General features: G+C 40.1%; 1 protein-coding gene across 1 annotated transcript; it reads right to left on the bottom strand.

The window, feature by feature from the left end:
- Positions 1 to 15,716: 15,716 nt before the first annotated feature.
- On the bottom strand, positions 15,717 to 16,796 carry LOC127233683 (putative sperm motility kinase W). Its single transcript, XM_051200226.1, has one exon. The coding sequence runs from the start codon at positions 16,794 to 16,796 to the stop codon at positions 15,717 to 15,719; it is 1,080 nt and encodes a 359-aa protein (XP_051056183.1).
- Between the last annotated feature and the right edge of the window lie 217 nt (positions 16,797 to 17,013).

Here is a 17,013-nt window from a genome sequence, read left to right as displayed (position 1 = left end):
ATATGGTATAAAAATGTATATCTTGTTTTGAAATGGATTTTCATTTATTGATACAAAATTAATGTCGATTTTGTGAAATGTATATTTCTCCTTTTGTTTAAGTATTCCGTTTTTACAGGTAATTTGGAAGTGTAATGTATTATTTAGTACAGATTTTAGATAGCTATCTATAACAGAAATAACTTATAGTTAAGTTAGTTAGGATTTTTAGTTATACAGCGATGTATTTGAGACGAATAGGTATTCATTAAACATTTCAAAGACCTACAGAATATGGCATTTAAAGTGGTTTAGGGATTTTCTTGACAGTGAGACATAACTGCTCCTGGTTACACCACCTGTGTCAGAAAGGAAGTTGGACATGAGAGAAACTCGTGGAGTTTACTTCCAGTATTCAAAACTAACCATTTGAAAAAGATACTGCTCTTGTCATGACCGTATAACTTCATGCTGTATAAACTGAACATGTAGGACCCCAGGAAAGTAACTGCTGATACATGATGTACATTGCTACAGGGATCCGGCTTCATGGAAGAATGTGCCAGACACTCTGCAGAACACAGAGAAAAGTAACTAACAAAATGCCAATTAAAGTTTCCTACTGTGCTGAGGAGTCTTCCAGACCCACTATGTCCAATAGGCTGAAGACTGAATATTACAGAAGGACTTTATGAAACTGACCAGAGAGTGAGAAGTCTCTGTCATTTGTAGAGTTATATATTATCGTTCTGTGGTCTTTGATGGAATTGATGGTTATAGTTTTCCTTAGTTTAGATTAAAGATAATTTACATACAGGACATTAGACTCACAAAGATGGGATAGATGATAAAATACTTGCTTTAAATCTTGCTAAATGTTAATGGATTAAATATTCTTAACAGTGGTTCTTACTTGATAACTGTTTTGTTATATATGTTGCTCTGTTAAGGGTAAGACCCTTCTATCTATTTTAGATGGAAACGAGAAGACCAGAGATGTTGTTCTGTAAAGATGTTTCTCTTATTGGTTAATGAATAAGCACTGTTGGCAAGATAGGCAGGACTAGGAGACAAGGAGGTTTCTGGAACAGAGAAGATTCTATATAGAGGAGGGAGAGTGTAGAACTCTGAGTCTTCTCTCTAAGCCTTCACCTAGTAGCAGATGGAAGCAGAAGCATATACACACAAGTAAACCCTGAGCTGAATTCCTGGAATCCAGCTGCAGACAGGAAGGAGTAATGAGCAAAGGGGTCAAGGCCAAGCTAGAGAAACACAGAAACTGCTGAATACTCTCTCAGCTTAGACACACGGGGGAGGGGGGGTCCTGGGACCTACTCCAAATGATATGACAGACTTTGAAGATTTCTGTGGAAAGCCTCACTCTCCCTGAGGAACAGAAAGGGAATAGGACGGGGATTGGAGGGGGAACAGGGGAGGACAGGAGGGTTCCAGAACTGAAATTAGCATGTAAAGCAAGTTTGTCTCAAATTTAAATAAACATTAAAAAAAAGAAATATTCCAAGGGAATATGGTCACAGAACAACACAGGACTTTTTAAATGGTATAAAGATAATGGCATGTATGACATATTCTTAAAAATGTTTTAATACAGGAAAAAATACAGAGGAAAATAAAAGATAATTTTCAAAACTGAATATTATCTAATAATTACTGAAGACAGGAAAATATGGGCATACATTAACCATACAACCAATACTAACATTGTAAATATAAATAAGAAACACCAAACATAACTCTAGGTAAGGAAAATAAAGCCACTGGGAAATATCTTCACTATGTTGAGATTCAGTCCATTAGTGAACTCCAAGTCTATCAGGAGCATTGTAACATTCCACCTGCAGTGTAGGAATCTGACAGTGATTCCAATGTCCAAGGAAAAGCCCGGTCAAAGGCTGTGTAGATATGGACTAATATCTCGTGTTGCTCATAAGCCCTCTGTGCAGTTTCACAACCAACAAACCAATCATGAATTCGTGGGTGGTTGGAATTGACTGAGTTGGTGGGTTTTTTCTTTCCTTTTTTGTTTATTTTTTTCTCAGCGTCTTTTGTGCCTTAATCATTTTCATCAGGGCTGTGATCAAGCCCTAGTGTAAAATAAATTCTGGGAGGAAGGGTGGATTTGCACTGAGATATACAAGAGAATTAGAAGGCATGGGGCTGGAAAATTGTGTTCCATATAGAGCTTGGTTGCTTGGTGGCTGGTGTCAGTGCATCAAATTTCTTTGCACATCAAATATTTCCTTTCTAGAGAGCTTCACCCCTAAGCTTTCTACCACATTGCCAGCAGCAGTAGGTACTGGAAACCAAGTTGTCACAATGCCTGAGATAATGTGAACTAAAACATTGTGCTCATTTGAATGAGAAATGTCTTTGTCATCTTGAGCAGTTGAGTATGAGTTTTGTTCTGTGTGGGGAATTTGATATTGTGGAGCCTCGGTAATGGTAGTAGTCCGGGTTCTCTAAGCCGCAGAGTATTTTATCCAATAATTCAATCACCAACCCCCTTCTAGAATTAATTGCAATGACTTACAGGCTGCAGTAAAAATCCAGGAGTTTTTCAATCTACAGGGCTGTATTTCTCCACTGATCTTCAGGATATGATGGAACGGCAATAAAACAGTCTGATTTCAAAGCTGGAATGGACTTGCTAACCAGGCAAGGGCAAGGGGAGAAAGAGCAACTCCTTCCTTCTTGCATGTTGTTATATAATCATCCAGAAGGAGGTGTGGCTGTAATAAACCTGTGTCTTCTCTCCTCAAGTACTGGATTAAAGGTGTGGGTCTTTACACGTCCCAGTTCTAGAAACTCCTAGAGAGGTATTTCATTCCTTTTATTCCAGAGTGAATTCAACAAAAAGGGATCTGTCCCATGGGTGATCTCCATGTCTGGGTTGAGTTTCACTGGAAATGTAGTGGAGTTGACACCCAACAATTGTCATCCCAAAGGCAGATTTCCATATCTGGGCTTGTCCTTGAGATTAAGGAATCTGGTCTACTTCAATCCCCTATCTGTTTCCTGATTTAATTTGACGTTCTGAGAGATTCTTCATCCACTCTGGCCTTAATGACTCTGAAAGACTGCAGTGGATCACACAATATATTAATCTGGCCAATGAGCTTTACATGAATATGGTTGTTGAATTAGTTCCAGATTTCTTTTCCTTTTTCTTACTTCCTTTGTTTCTGTTCTCTCTCTCTTTCTATCTCTCTCTGTCTCTCTTCCTCTCTCTCTTTCTATCTCTCTCTCTGTCTCTCTTTCTCTCTATCTTTCTTTTCTCTTTCTTTTTTTCTGGGTTTTTGAGACAGTGGTTCTATTGTTTTGGAGCCTGTCCTGGCACTGGCTTTTAGTCCACACTGGCCTGGAACTCACACAAATCATCCTGACTCTGCCTCCTGCTGGCTGGATTAAAGTTGGCACCACTGTCAATAGGCTCAGACTTTGTTTCTGCCCAGTGTTTTGTTTGTTTGTTTCTTGATTTTGATTTTAGTTTTTTGAAAGAAGTTTTGTGTATATCCGCTCTGATTGTACTGGAACTCCATTTGAAAATCAGATTTCACTTGACGTTTATAGATCTAGTTGCCTCATGCTCTAGAATGCTGGGATTAAAGATGTTAGCAATTCTTAGCATACTGTTTTTGTGTTTTGGGGAGCATAAGCACTAGAACATTACTGGGACATTTTTTTTTTTTTTTTGGATACATCATGCCATTGCCCAGTGTGAAAGTAATCTTGTGACTAGGCAGATCTTGCAGAGGTTGGGGAATAATCCATGTGAGCTTCTGGCTACCTCACAAATCTCTTCCATTGAAAGCCCGCCCCAAACTACCTGTGTGCCTGTAACCTACAGGAAGCACTACAGGCCCACTCACCCCACACACACACACACACACTACCGCACTGAATGAGTCTCTCACAGGCAAGCAGAGCTCTGAGTCTGACGTCAGAGGCTGGCAGGTGGGCCTAGGGTGTGCACTAATTAGGGAGGATGTTTGGAACTCCAGGGCCAGTTTCTCCATGTGCTCCAGCAGCTTGTAGATGGAGGATTTGTGGGGGCAGATTGACTCAGAGAACTGCATCTGGACCCTGATTCCACCTGAGTGGGTCAGTTCCACAATATTACATGAATTGGTAAACATTCATTCATGTTTCCTCTTTTGAAAATTCTCAGTTTATATAGTTCCACACTTTCAAGGTGGGTTGCTGTATTTATTTATATCTAGTTGTTGAATTTTTTATATATGGTGAAAAGCATAGTTTGATACATACTTAGTAAAAATCTTGTCGCAATCTATATGTTTCCAATTCCGCTGAATGACAGTGTCCATTGCTGTCCAGAGGCTTCTCAGTTTCATGAAGTCCAATTTATTAAATATTGATGAAGGTTTTTGTCTTACCACTGCTGTGTTCAGTAAATTTTTCTGTGCCAATGTGTTCAACACTACGGTGGACGGGATATTGCTGTAAGAGGCCATACCATATTTTTTTGAAGAAATATAGAACATAAAACTGTGCATTAGGAAAGCAGATGAAAAATTAAGTACACCTTAATGGGCCATTTTAGTAAAAACAAGAAGGGCAGTGTGCTGTTTTGATTTCAACTGTGTGGACGACTGGCCCAGGAGGTTACACAAGAGTAGAATATCAAAATATTTGTATGGGCCTCAATTATTCTGATTAATATATGAGAACCATGGTCAAGACCGAGAATATATCAAATGTGGTATTGAAACAAACCTTGTAGGGGTGAGAGCTGGGAAGTGTGAGTAGGACATGATGGCGTCACATTAGTAACCTCCATGCCTGGCAAGTTATATCTTCTTGATGGCTTGCTCCTTGTATGAATATGCACAGACCATCTATTCCTCTCATATGCTCCATGGATCCCAAAACACCAAGGCAAGAAGCTCATGAAACACCCTCATACACCACCTAAGTATTATTCAAGACATTGCCTTAACTTTTCAAATTAGAAACGAGCAGGCAGTGTCCCCAGGAAGAGGCTCCTGGTGCTATGATTCACCCCACCCTTGCCACTAAGTGCCTGCCCTCCGAACACCCTGTGCCATAGCATGCACACTGTCCCTTTGCTATGGTTTAGCACTGGAAAAGAATGTGGATCCAACAATCCCACCAACTTCCGGGAAATTCCTAGAGCTACTCTGAGCACACTAGAAGTGCCAATACACAGGGGACCACCCTGAATCCCTGCCTGCTTCATCTCTGACCCCACCAGTGGTCCTCTTCCCGAGTTCTGTGTCCTGGCCAGAGATCCGCTTATCCCCAAGAGACCACCCAGAGTCCCTGCCTACTAGATGTTTGACCCCATTCTTTGGGCCTCTCCTGGAACCTGATATTTGACAACCATCGCCAGGCCCATGCCTCAGGAGAGACTTCATAGATAGCTTGGGACACCCAGAACTACAGACATTGAAATTCTGACCCACCTAAGCCCACCAGGGCAGTATCAGAGAGAGTGAGAAAGAGACAGAGAGAGAGAGACCACACGTGCACACACTGGAAGAAGCGATGGGATGATGGCAATACAAGCAAACACCTAACAATAGAAAGAGGAAGCATGACACCACCAGAATCTAGGGAATCTACACTAACTAGACCTGACCACCCCAAAGAAAGCAGATGAAGCAGAAGAGAATGACTTAAAAAATATCTTCATAAAAATGAGTGAGGCCTTTTTCGTTAATTTGGATAAAGGTTTATCAATCTTGTTGATTTTCTCAAAAAAACCAACTCTTTGTTGCATTGATTTTTTGTATTGTTTTCCTGGTTTCTATTTTGTTGATTTCAGCCCTCAAGTTGATTATTTCCTGGCGTCTGCTCCTGCGGGGTGAATTCGCTTCTCTCTGGGATCGACATGTAAAATAATAATAATAAAAAAAAAAAAAAAAAAAAAAAAAACGCTTTGACTCCAAAATTTAAGTTGAAGAACAAGTTACTGGGGAAAAGTATTTCTATTTTTGTTTCCACAGAAAATGAAAAGATGTGGATTCCTTCCAGACTAATGTGGTTTGATCACACCAGACCGCCTGAAACAGAGTACAAGCTGATCCTACATTCCAAACAGCTGGACAAAACAGCCCTACAGACTACAGCTAGGATATCTGAATCTTCTTCGAATCCCCCAAGACAGCGCCCCTTACCAGCAGGAAGTAGTTTGGAAAGAACTACGCCCAAATTCCCAAATATTGTGTATAAATGTTTGTTTTCATTTAATTGGACTTTGTTATATAAAATTAAATAAAAAATACTCTATATGCATAAAAAAAATAAATTGGTCTATCCTGAGGAAAAAAAAAAAAAAGAAAAGGCTTTCCCACATTGATTACATTCATTGTGATTCTCTGCAGTGTGTGTTATTTTATACCTTAGAAGATTACTATGATATGCAAAGGTTTCTCACATTCATTACATTCATAGGGTTTCTCTACAGGATGGGTTATTTTGTAACTTAACAAGATTACTATGATATGCAAAAGCATTACTGCATTGATTACATTCATAAAGCTTCTCCTTAGAATGTGGTCTATTATGGGTTAGGAGACTACTGTCCTGTGAAAAGAATATAAAATATTGATTATATTAAAAAAAATGAGTGAGGCCTTCAAAGTTCATATGAGACAAACACTTAAAGAAATGGAGACGGTCATTTTGTATTCATCACAGAAGCAATACATCAGCACAAAGTCTCAATTCTGAACACATATGACACAAATACAAAGGCGCACACATCAAAAAATAATAATAAAAATGCTACTAAAACTCAAAGCTCACATAAATATCATACATTTATAGTGGAAGAGTTCAACATTCCATGCTCACCACTAGACAGGACACCAGTCAGAAACTTACAAAGAAACACAAGAGCTAACAGAAGTTATGTCTCAATTGGGTTTAACAGACACCTATACAACATTCCATCCAAGCACAAAAGAATATACCTTCTTCTCTGCTCCACATGGAACTTTCTCTAAAATCGAACACATACTAAGCAATATAACAAACCTCAACAGATACAAAATATTGGAATAGTCCCCTGTTTCTTATCAGACGACCATGCTTTAAAGTTGGAATTCAACAACAACCCAAATCACAGAAACCCTACACACTCATGGAAACTTAACAATGCACAATTGCACCATAGGTGTGTCAAAGCAAAAATGAAGAAAGAAATCAAGGACTTCCTAAAAGTCAACTAGAATGAGGACCCAACATACCCAAACTTATAGGACACCTTGAAAGCAGTGCTACCATGGAAGTTCATTGCACTAAGTGGCCATGTGAGGAAAACAGATGATAGTCACAATAGAGAGTTAACAGCATAACTGACAGTGTAGAACAAAAACAAGCAGACACCAGGAAACAATCAATTTGAGGGCTGCAATCAATAAAGTAGAAACCAGAAAAAGAATATAAAAGATCAATGCAAAAAAGAGTTGGTTTTTGGAAGTATACAAAAAAAAATCAATGCAACAAAGAGTTGTTATTTTTTTTTTTTTTTTTTGAGAAAAACTTTATCCAAAGTAAAGAGAAAGCAGACAGAGAACATGCAAATTAACACAATCAGAAACAAAAAGAGGGACATAACAACGGACAATGAGGAAATCCAGACAATTTCCAGGTCAAACTTTCAAACCCTGTACTCCACAAAAGTTGAAAATGCAAAGGAAATGAAAAAAATTTCTGGATATATATCACTTACCAAATTAAATCTAGAACAGGCAAACAACTTGAATGGAGCTATAATGCCTACTGAAATAGAACTAGACATCAAAAGCCTCCAACCAAAAAAAATTCCACCCACCTGGCTTCAATGCAGAATTGTACCAGAAATCCAAGGAACAGCTAACACCAATTCTCCTCAAATTGTTCCACATAATAGAAACAGAAGGTTCATTACCAGCCTCTTTTTACGAGGCCACAATCACGTTGGTACACAAGCCACACAAAGACACAACTAAGAAAGAGAACTACAGACCAATATCCCTCATGAACATTGCAGCAAAAATACTCAATAAAATACTGGCAAACCAATCCAAGAATACATCGGAATAATCATCTACCATGACCAAGTAGGCTTTATCCTTGGCAGGCAGGCATGGTTTAACATACAAAAATATATCTACATGATCCACCATATAAAAACCTGAAAATAAACCACATTATCATCACCCTAGATGCTAAAAAGCTTTCTACAAAATTCAAAACACTTTCGTGATAAAGGTCTTGGAGAGATCAGGAACAACAGAATTATACCTAAACATAATAAAAACAATTTACAGTAAATCAACAGCCAACACCAAACTGAATGGAAAGAAGCTTACAAGTCAAACTTTCACAATTTTCAGATGATATGATAGTTTACATATGCTGCCCAAAAAACCTCTTAAGGGGAATTCCTACAGCTGAAAATCCAAAATCAACCAGGATTCAGTGTTAACTCAAAAAATCAGTAGCCCTATTTTATTCAGATGACAAAGGGGCTGAGAAAGAAATCAGAGAAACATCACACTTTAACATAGTCATAAAATACATAAAGTATTTAGGTGTAACACTTACCAAAGAAGTAAAAGACCTATTTAGCAAGAACTTTTTGTCTTTAAAGAAAGAAAATAAACAAGATACCAGGAAATGGAAAGATCTCCATGCTCTTGGATAGGTAAGATAAACATAGTAAAAATGACAAACTTTCCAAAAGCAATGTACAGATTCAATGCAATGCCCATTAAAATCCCTACACAATTCTTAACGGGCCTTCAAAGGATAATAATAAACTTGATATGGAAAAACAAAAGACCCAGTATAGCCAAAACAACCCTGTACAATATAGCAACTTCAGGAGGAAACACTATCCCCAACTTTAACCTCTAGTACAGAGCCTTAGTCCTGAAAACAGCCTTGTATTGGCAAAAAAAAAATGGACAGGTAGACCAATGGAATCAAATTGAAAATCCTGATATTAACCCACACACCTACGAATACCTGATTTTTGACAAAACAGCTAAAACTATACAATGGGAGGAAGAAAGCATCATCAACAAATGGTGTTGGCACAGCTGGATGATGGTGTAAAAGACTGCAGATAGAACCATGTCTGTCGCCATGCACAAAACTCTAGTCCAAATGGATCAAAGTCCTCAACATACATCCAACCACACTGAACCTCTTAGAAGACAAAATGGAAGGAACCCATGAAAAAAAAAATTGGTTCAGGAGACTGCTTCCTGAACATAAATCTGGTATCACAGACATTGAGACAGATAATAAATGGGACCTTCTCAAACTGAGAAGCTTCTGTAAGGCAATGGACACAGTTGCCAAGACCAAAGAGCAGCCTGCCAACTGGGAAAAGATCTATACCAATCCTACATCTGACACAGGACTGATCTCAAAAATATACAAAGAATCAAGATACTAGTCACCAAAACACCAAATGATACTATTAAAAATGGGGAACAGAGCTGAATAGAGAACAACTTTGAGATACCAATGTACTCCTCTCAGAATGGCTAAATTAGAAACATCACTGACAATTTATGCTGGAAAGGATGAGGAGAAAGAGAAACACTCCTCCACTGCTGGTGGGAGTGAAACCTGGTACAGCCATTTTGGAGATCAGTATGGCAGTTCCTCAGGAAGATCGGAATCAGTCTACCACAAGACCATGCAATCCCCCTTTTAAACATATACCCAAATCATCCATATCCATGCAACATAGACATGTGCTCAACTATGATCATAGCAGTATTATTTGCGATAGCAAGAACCTGGAGGCAACCAAGATGCCCCTCAACTGAAGAATGGATAAGGAAGATGTGGCACATCTACACAATGGAATACTACTCAGTGGAAAAAACAATGGAAATTTGAAATTCACAGGCAAATGGATGAAAATTGAATAAACCATTCTGAGTGAGGTAAAACACTCACAATAAGGAGAACATGGTATGTACTCACTCATATATGGATTTTAGACAAATAATTCACCTATTTTAGACATATAATTTAGCCTATAATTCATACCGCCAGAGAAAGTAGGACACAAGGAGTAATCTCAGAGTTTCATATATGGTCCCTCCCAGATAAGGAAAGTCACAAGATCTCCTTAGCATATGGGAAGTTGTGGGGGCAGTGAGTGGAGAGGGAACTAGGAGAAAGAGAAGGGGTGGAGAGGAAATCACAGGACACTAGGAAGATTGAGTGAGGAGAGAAAGATATGAGAGAAAGAGAGAGAGTGAGAGATAGAGAAAGAGAAAGAGAGAGATAGAGACCATAAAGAGGGAGCCATTATAGGTTTGAAGACAAATCTGAATGTAGGGAAATATCCACAGACCTAAAGACTGAACCCAACTAACAATTTGAGCTATCATTAATTCCCTTCCCTGATAATTAGAGAGAGGATTAACTTATCCACTATCTTAGAGCCCTCACCTAGTAGCTGATGGAAACAGAAGCAAACACCCACAGCTAAACACTGAGCCGAACATAAATCCAGATGCAGAGAGCAAGGACAAGAGCAGGCTACAAAAACACATAGTGACAGCTGACTTGAACAAGGAGGAGCTAATGGGCCCCCAGACTGATAGCTGGGAATCCAGCATAGGACTGACTCAGGCCCCCTGAACATGGGTCTAAGCTAGAAGGCAGTCTAAGGACCTCGGACAGTGGAACCAGGATGTATCCATTGTGCATATAAGGACTTTGTGGGTGCAACCCCCCTGGAGGGATACTCTGTAACCTAGAGGCAGTAGGGTGGGCCTAGTCCCTTCTACAAAAGACTTGACAGAATTAGATGACCCCTCCTGGAAGGCATCACTCTGTATGAGGAGTGTTGGGGGGATGGGAAGGGAGCGTGGTCAGGGGGTGGGAGATGTTGGGAGAGATGAAAAGAGGGTGGGAGCGAGAGGGAAGTGGGATCAAATGTAAAATAAAAGTAAAGAAAGAAAAAAGATCATAACTAAGGTAACTAATGTGCCACAAACAAATTACATAAGCACTTCATACAAAAAAAGAAAAAGGAAAAGAAAATGGGCAGGCAGAGGGGAGACAGGAGATGGGAGACCAAAGTTAGAAGATAGGCAGAGGTAAATATAGGCTACAGGGCATATACTCCTAGATTTCTAGGCATCTTTGGAATTAAAACAATTAAGCCAATGACTATAAAACCATTTTCATAAGTTTCACAAGATTCTAGAATACAAACACACAAGTTCAGCAAATGTACAGAAAAAACAGTATCCAGTGACAATGCAGAGAGAGCAAACATCCAGATGAGGAGAGATCCTGTGGCAGGCTGTCCAGAAAAATCATGTTGGTAGCAATGCCCCTGGTAGCATTTTTGATGGCATTCGCCATCAGGACACATACTTCTGGTATTATTTTCTGATCAATGCATCAGATCCAATCACTAGTGTGTATTGAACATGATACAGCTTAGGCATCTATTCTTCCTTCCACACCCTCCTGCTGAAAGTGAGTCTTCCCAGATTCTGTAAATGTTGGAAAAGCTGGTTGGCTGGCTCTCCTCTTGAAGGGGAGATGAGGGGAATAGCAGGAACAGGGCTGCCAATTAACCAGGGCTTCTTGTTTTGATCAGGACAGCCCAACAGCTCAATTTGTGTTTCAGAATAGGGAAGGTTCCTTTTCCTTTATTATTTGGTTGCCTGTGTTTTAGGCATTACAAAATCCCTTCACAGGGATGGCCAATAGTATTCATGCTCTGTTTGTCCCTGGGAAGGATTTGTTTCTGAGCAGGTTCTACATGATCTTCAGTGTGGCTGAGCCATCTCCTTTGCTCAAGCTGACATACTGTTATCCTCTGCTGGTTTGTCTAATTCTTCAAAGATGATATGACAGGGTCTAGATGGATGGTAGTGAACTCAAAGTTTATGGTGGTGATGAGGCTCTACAATGCATGGGCTATGTTTTCTTCATATGGATATTGTCCTGTGAGAAGTACATAAAGCACAAATCCCAAGCTCCACATGAGGCAACCATACAATCATAGAGTTTTTTTTTCAGCCAAGGACTCTGGAGATATATTGGGCTATGATGCAAGACCTCCTCCAATGTCTGCCCCTCTGTGAGATGAGTTGTCATTCCCAATTCACAATCTTTGATTTTTCCATCTCAGTTAATAAGGATATTCTCCAAACTTAATATCATGATATGGAATGAGTCTTTGTTGGAGAATGTGCACTGCTGACACAACCTGTTGAAATATTAGTCCATGTCCCTCCTTCGTTAGATAGCCTTGACTTTGAGGAACATAGGATACGGAGACCTCAATTTGTCTGTCTGTCTGTCTTCTGGATTGAGAGGTCCAAGGCACATGGATTATTTGCTAGTTTGGTTTATCCTGGCATAGATGGGAAGAAACTGAGTTGGAAACAATGCCAAGGAGAATTTGATGTTTTCAAGAGTTCAATTATCAAATAGGTGTGCATATAAAATGCTGCTGAATATCTCCACATGACAATCAAGGGAATGGTTTACTTCCCAGTACCGAGGATTGCTGGTAACCTGGGATGGTACAGCACAAGTGGGGAATAATAATAACTTGGCCCATTGTGCCTTTCTTTAATTGTGTGCACATTTTTCTGGTCCTCTTTGAAGCATCAGGGAGTTTTGAGAATGAATAGACGATCCTGTCTGTAGGCCTGTTACAAGCTCAGTCCATGGAGCTCTGGAGGAGGTTCCAGCAGACATAGCTCTGCAGCCTACGAAGGTGAATCTTACAATTGGGATCCTCTGCCTACCTTCCTACATGAACTTTCCTTAATTCTACTCATGAGGAATAAAGACAGTCATTTGGTACCTCTGATGTGGAAGAACCCTTTAATACTCTGTGAAGTTGTGACACTCTGATCTGTTTACTTAAAAGCTTTCCAGGCACAGAGGGTTCTGAGGAAAAGGGCAGAGACACCAGACTCAGAACAAATAGCATGGCCACTGCAAAGTAAAAGTAACTGATCCATGTATAGGAACACAGGATAAAGGACATTGGATAATTACTGTTATAAAGACTAGTTAGTAATCAGCCTAAGCAATTGGCCAAGTTTCACACTTAATTGTAAGTCTCCATGTCATGATTAGGATGCTAGGTGTTTGAACAGGGAAATACCTCTATACCCAGCAAGAGACCTCTTCTCTTGCAATTGCAGTTAAGGAATATAAGGGGTTGCAGGTTAGCCTGATCTGGAGAGAGTGGCTTTGAAACTTATCCATCTACAAAACGCTCCACTAACATGCTGGTAAGACAATCTGATTGAGAACATTCCTCAATTGAGGTTCCCAATAACCTGGTGACTCTTATTTGAGTAATGCTGATGAAGAAAGACTGTACAGAGCAGATATTCTCTATGTCTACACTTCTACCTACACACATCTACACTCACAGAGGATCACGATGATCTCTAAATCTTCTCTGTGAATCTGCCATTCCTTTCTATGGTATGGTGACAGTGCACATGGGAGGTGCACACCCCTGTGAGCAGTCCATAATTACTGATAGTCAGAGCACCACTACACAAAGTAAATCAATGAATAGGATTCTTTAAAAGTGCTGTTTAGCACTGGGGTAGCATAGACTTGGGTGACAAACACACAAATTCCAACACTTGATAAGGCATATTTTCATTAAATGGAACCATGGAATTCCATGTTGGAAGTAGGAGCTCTGAAATTGTAGATATCCAGCTAATTTTGTAAACATACTTACATTTTTCTAGGTGCTGCTGACAGTCTAATAATCCATACAATTTCTACTGACCCAAATTCCACTCAAGAGAACCCGTCTAGGAAATTTGTCTAACAAAACCTTCTCTCAACATTTAAAAATCAACAAACAGCAGCTCTAGGCTTTTAAAAAGGTAAATTAATCTCTCTTATGCATCATGAAGTTTTTAGCTTTTTAATTCATTTTTGGTTATTTTGATAGTTTGGATTTTGGACGCAGGGTTTCTCTGTACCTTTGAAGGCTGTCCTGGAACTGACTCTGTAGACCAGGCTGGCCTAGAAATTACAGAGGTACATCTGCCCTTGCCTAAGGATTGCTGAGATTTAAGGCGAACACCACCACTGTGCTGCTTGCTTCATGTGTTTATCATGCTATTTTGAGTTATCTGAATATATTTATAATGATTCCTTCAAATATTTTGTCTCAGATTTTGTTTCAGGGACCCGTTCCCTTGGCCTATTGGTCATTTGGGGAGACTCAAGGGTGTCTAGGATTTCTCATGTTAGCTCTGTGTTTGTAAAGGGGATTAGTCTTTTGGGTTTATTTTGTTGGTTAATTTCTTCCAACCGACTTGTATTGCTTTGCCTGGGCATGAGGTTCATGGCTTGGCTATCCTTTCTTAGATGTGTGCTGCACGAGGCTCAGCTGTGGAGACACAGTCCTGGTTTGTCAGTGGGATTTGGAGATGATTTCATGTGAGAGGTCAAGATACCAACCCAGGGTTGAGAACTGTATGAAGACACTGTGCTAGGATGCTTTCTATTTTTAGTAAGTTGTTTATTATTTTAATTTTGATTTTACATTCCAGACTCAGTCATTGCTACTGTACCCACCATTACCCAACCACTTGACTCCCCCAGTCCACATCTCATGGGGAAGGGCTCCCAAGAGGATTCAACAAAGTCTGGCACATTAAGATGGGGAAGCACAGGTACCTCTGCTAAGCACTTTGTCTGAGCATGGCACCCCAGGATAGGGAATGGGAGGCAATAGCTAGCTCAAGTACCAAGGTTTGCCCCTTGTCCCACTGTCAGGCATCCTCAATAGTCCAAGATTCATAAGTTTTTATGAGTACAGAGCGCCAGGTTCAGACCCCTGAAGTCTCCAGAGCTGTTGGACTAGAGCTCATGATTTCCATGAGCTTGATTGAGCTGTCTCTGGAGCATTCTCCATCATGGTCTTGATCTTCCTGGCTCATAGATTCCCTCCTTCCTGTGGTGAACTGTCTTCCTAGAGGTTGGCCTGTTGCTTGGTTGCTGATCTCATCATCTGCTTCAGTCAGTTATGGAATGATAACTGGATGATGATTCTTGACGAAAACCTCAATCTAATTGCATCCTCTCTTTTTTTAGTTTGGTTACTTCTGGCAGATTCTTGTCATTAACAATAGGTTCTTTATTAAATTAACATAGACAAACTAATAAGGAGGAAAACATTTTGATGGCCAGAGCACACAGGTGTTTTATACAGTCAATTTTATTTGTTTGTTTCTTTGGTTGGTTTTTTTTGTAGGTTGCAAGAGGGTCCAGGATTCACCAGGAAATGGTTCAGGAAGACAACACAGTTCTCTGAGTACATGGGATAAACGTTTCTTCACCAGTTTCCAGACCCTGAATACCCTCGATCCTGAGATTGTGGGTGGAACCTGAGGCTGGTCATTGGACATGTTGATCTTCAGGGGTGGTTGCTGTAAAGAGGAGATGGTGCTCAAAATCATTGTCGGTGTTGCATGCAGACCTGATTCACATGTGGTGCCATCACAAGGCTGGCTGTCCACACACTTCATGTGCATTGCAAAGTACCTGTAGCACTGTGGATGACATTAGCCATGCAGACATTTCCTTTCTTGAGTCTTTGAACTGGGCAACATCTCTAAGCAGGAGAGTTTGTCGAGCAAGTTTTCACTTTGGAATCTCTTGGCTTTTCCTTCTTCACCTTCCTCCTCCAAGTTATACTTCCCAGCTTATATAATTTTATGTAAGGAAGGTGTACTGGCAGCCCTCTTCAATGGGAAAAAGGGCTGAAGAGCTCCTACACGGCTGGTGTTTAAACAGGACTTCCCATTTTTCTGATGACACTCCCCGGAGATCAACTTATATTTAAGTATATTGACAGTCGCTGCTAATTTAGTATTTGGTTGTCTGTGAGTTAGGGTTGACACGATTTCTTCACAGCTATAGCCACTGGTGCACAATATGTCTACGACCCTCAGAAGGATTTCCTTCTTTGCTGGTTCTACATGATCTTTAATGTGGCCCAGCCATCTTCTTTCCCGGAGCTGACTTATTGTTATCCTGTGCCTGGTCGGGACCGCGAGTAATCGTCCAATGGTTTGGCAACAGGGCTTTGATAGGTGGTAGGGAAGTGGATATTTTGTGTTGCTGATGACCTTATGCATACCATGATAAGTCCTTTCTTCATATGGAAATTGTCCTGTGACCAGCACATAGAGGACAACTCCCAAGCTCCACATGTCAACTGCCAGCCCATCATAGGGTTTCCCTGCCAAGATTTCTGGAGCCATATAGTGCAAGGAGCCACATCTCTCTTTCAACATCTGCCCCTCTTTGAGCTGAATGGCCAATCCAAAGTCACAAAGCTTGACGTTTCCAGCTCTGTCAATAAGGATATTCTCCAATTTAATATCACGATGTGCAATGAGTCTTTGGTGGAGAAAGTGCACTGCCATCACCACCTGTTGGAATATTGGTCTAGCTTCATCCTCTGTCAGATAGTCTACGTTCCTAAGGAACATCTCCAAATTCTTTCCAGGAACATACTCCATAACAACATAAGTCATGTTCACTGTGTCAATGGCATGAAATAATCGAACTATATTTCTGTGTTCCAAAGACTGAAGGATCTCTATTTCAGAGGTGTTGTCAGTCACAGCAGTTGGATTTTTCTCCAGCACCTTGACAGCAACCTGTGTATTTGTAGGAAGATGGCATGCAAGCTTCACCTCCCCAAATGAACCAAAATCTAGAGATTTTAAGATTCTGAAGTCTTGATGGAGGATCTCCTCTTCCAAGTGCCTGGCCATGATGCTCCCTGCAATTTCACTTGTTTTATCTTGTTGATAATTCGTGGTGCAATCAATGCTAGAAACAGGAATGAAAGCAATTTTACATGGTGGTCCAATGCTATGAATTATCTTCTGTGAAATATGACAGATCAAAAAATGTATGATGCACCCAAAGTCTTAGAGATATACAGCCACCTTGTATGTGTAAGCAGCTTAACCCCTTTCATTATGAACT

The sequence above is a fragment of the Phodopus roborovskii genome, unplaced genomic scaffold, assembly GCF_943737965.1.
Source record: "Phodopus roborovskii unplaced genomic scaffold, PHOROB, whole genome shotgun sequence".
Lineage (NCBI taxonomy): Eukaryota > Metazoa > Chordata > Mammalia > Rodentia > Cricetidae > Phodopus > Phodopus roborovskii.
The sequence above is the reverse complement of the archived record's forward strand: the minus strand, read 5'-3'. Positions and strand labels throughout refer to the sequence as shown.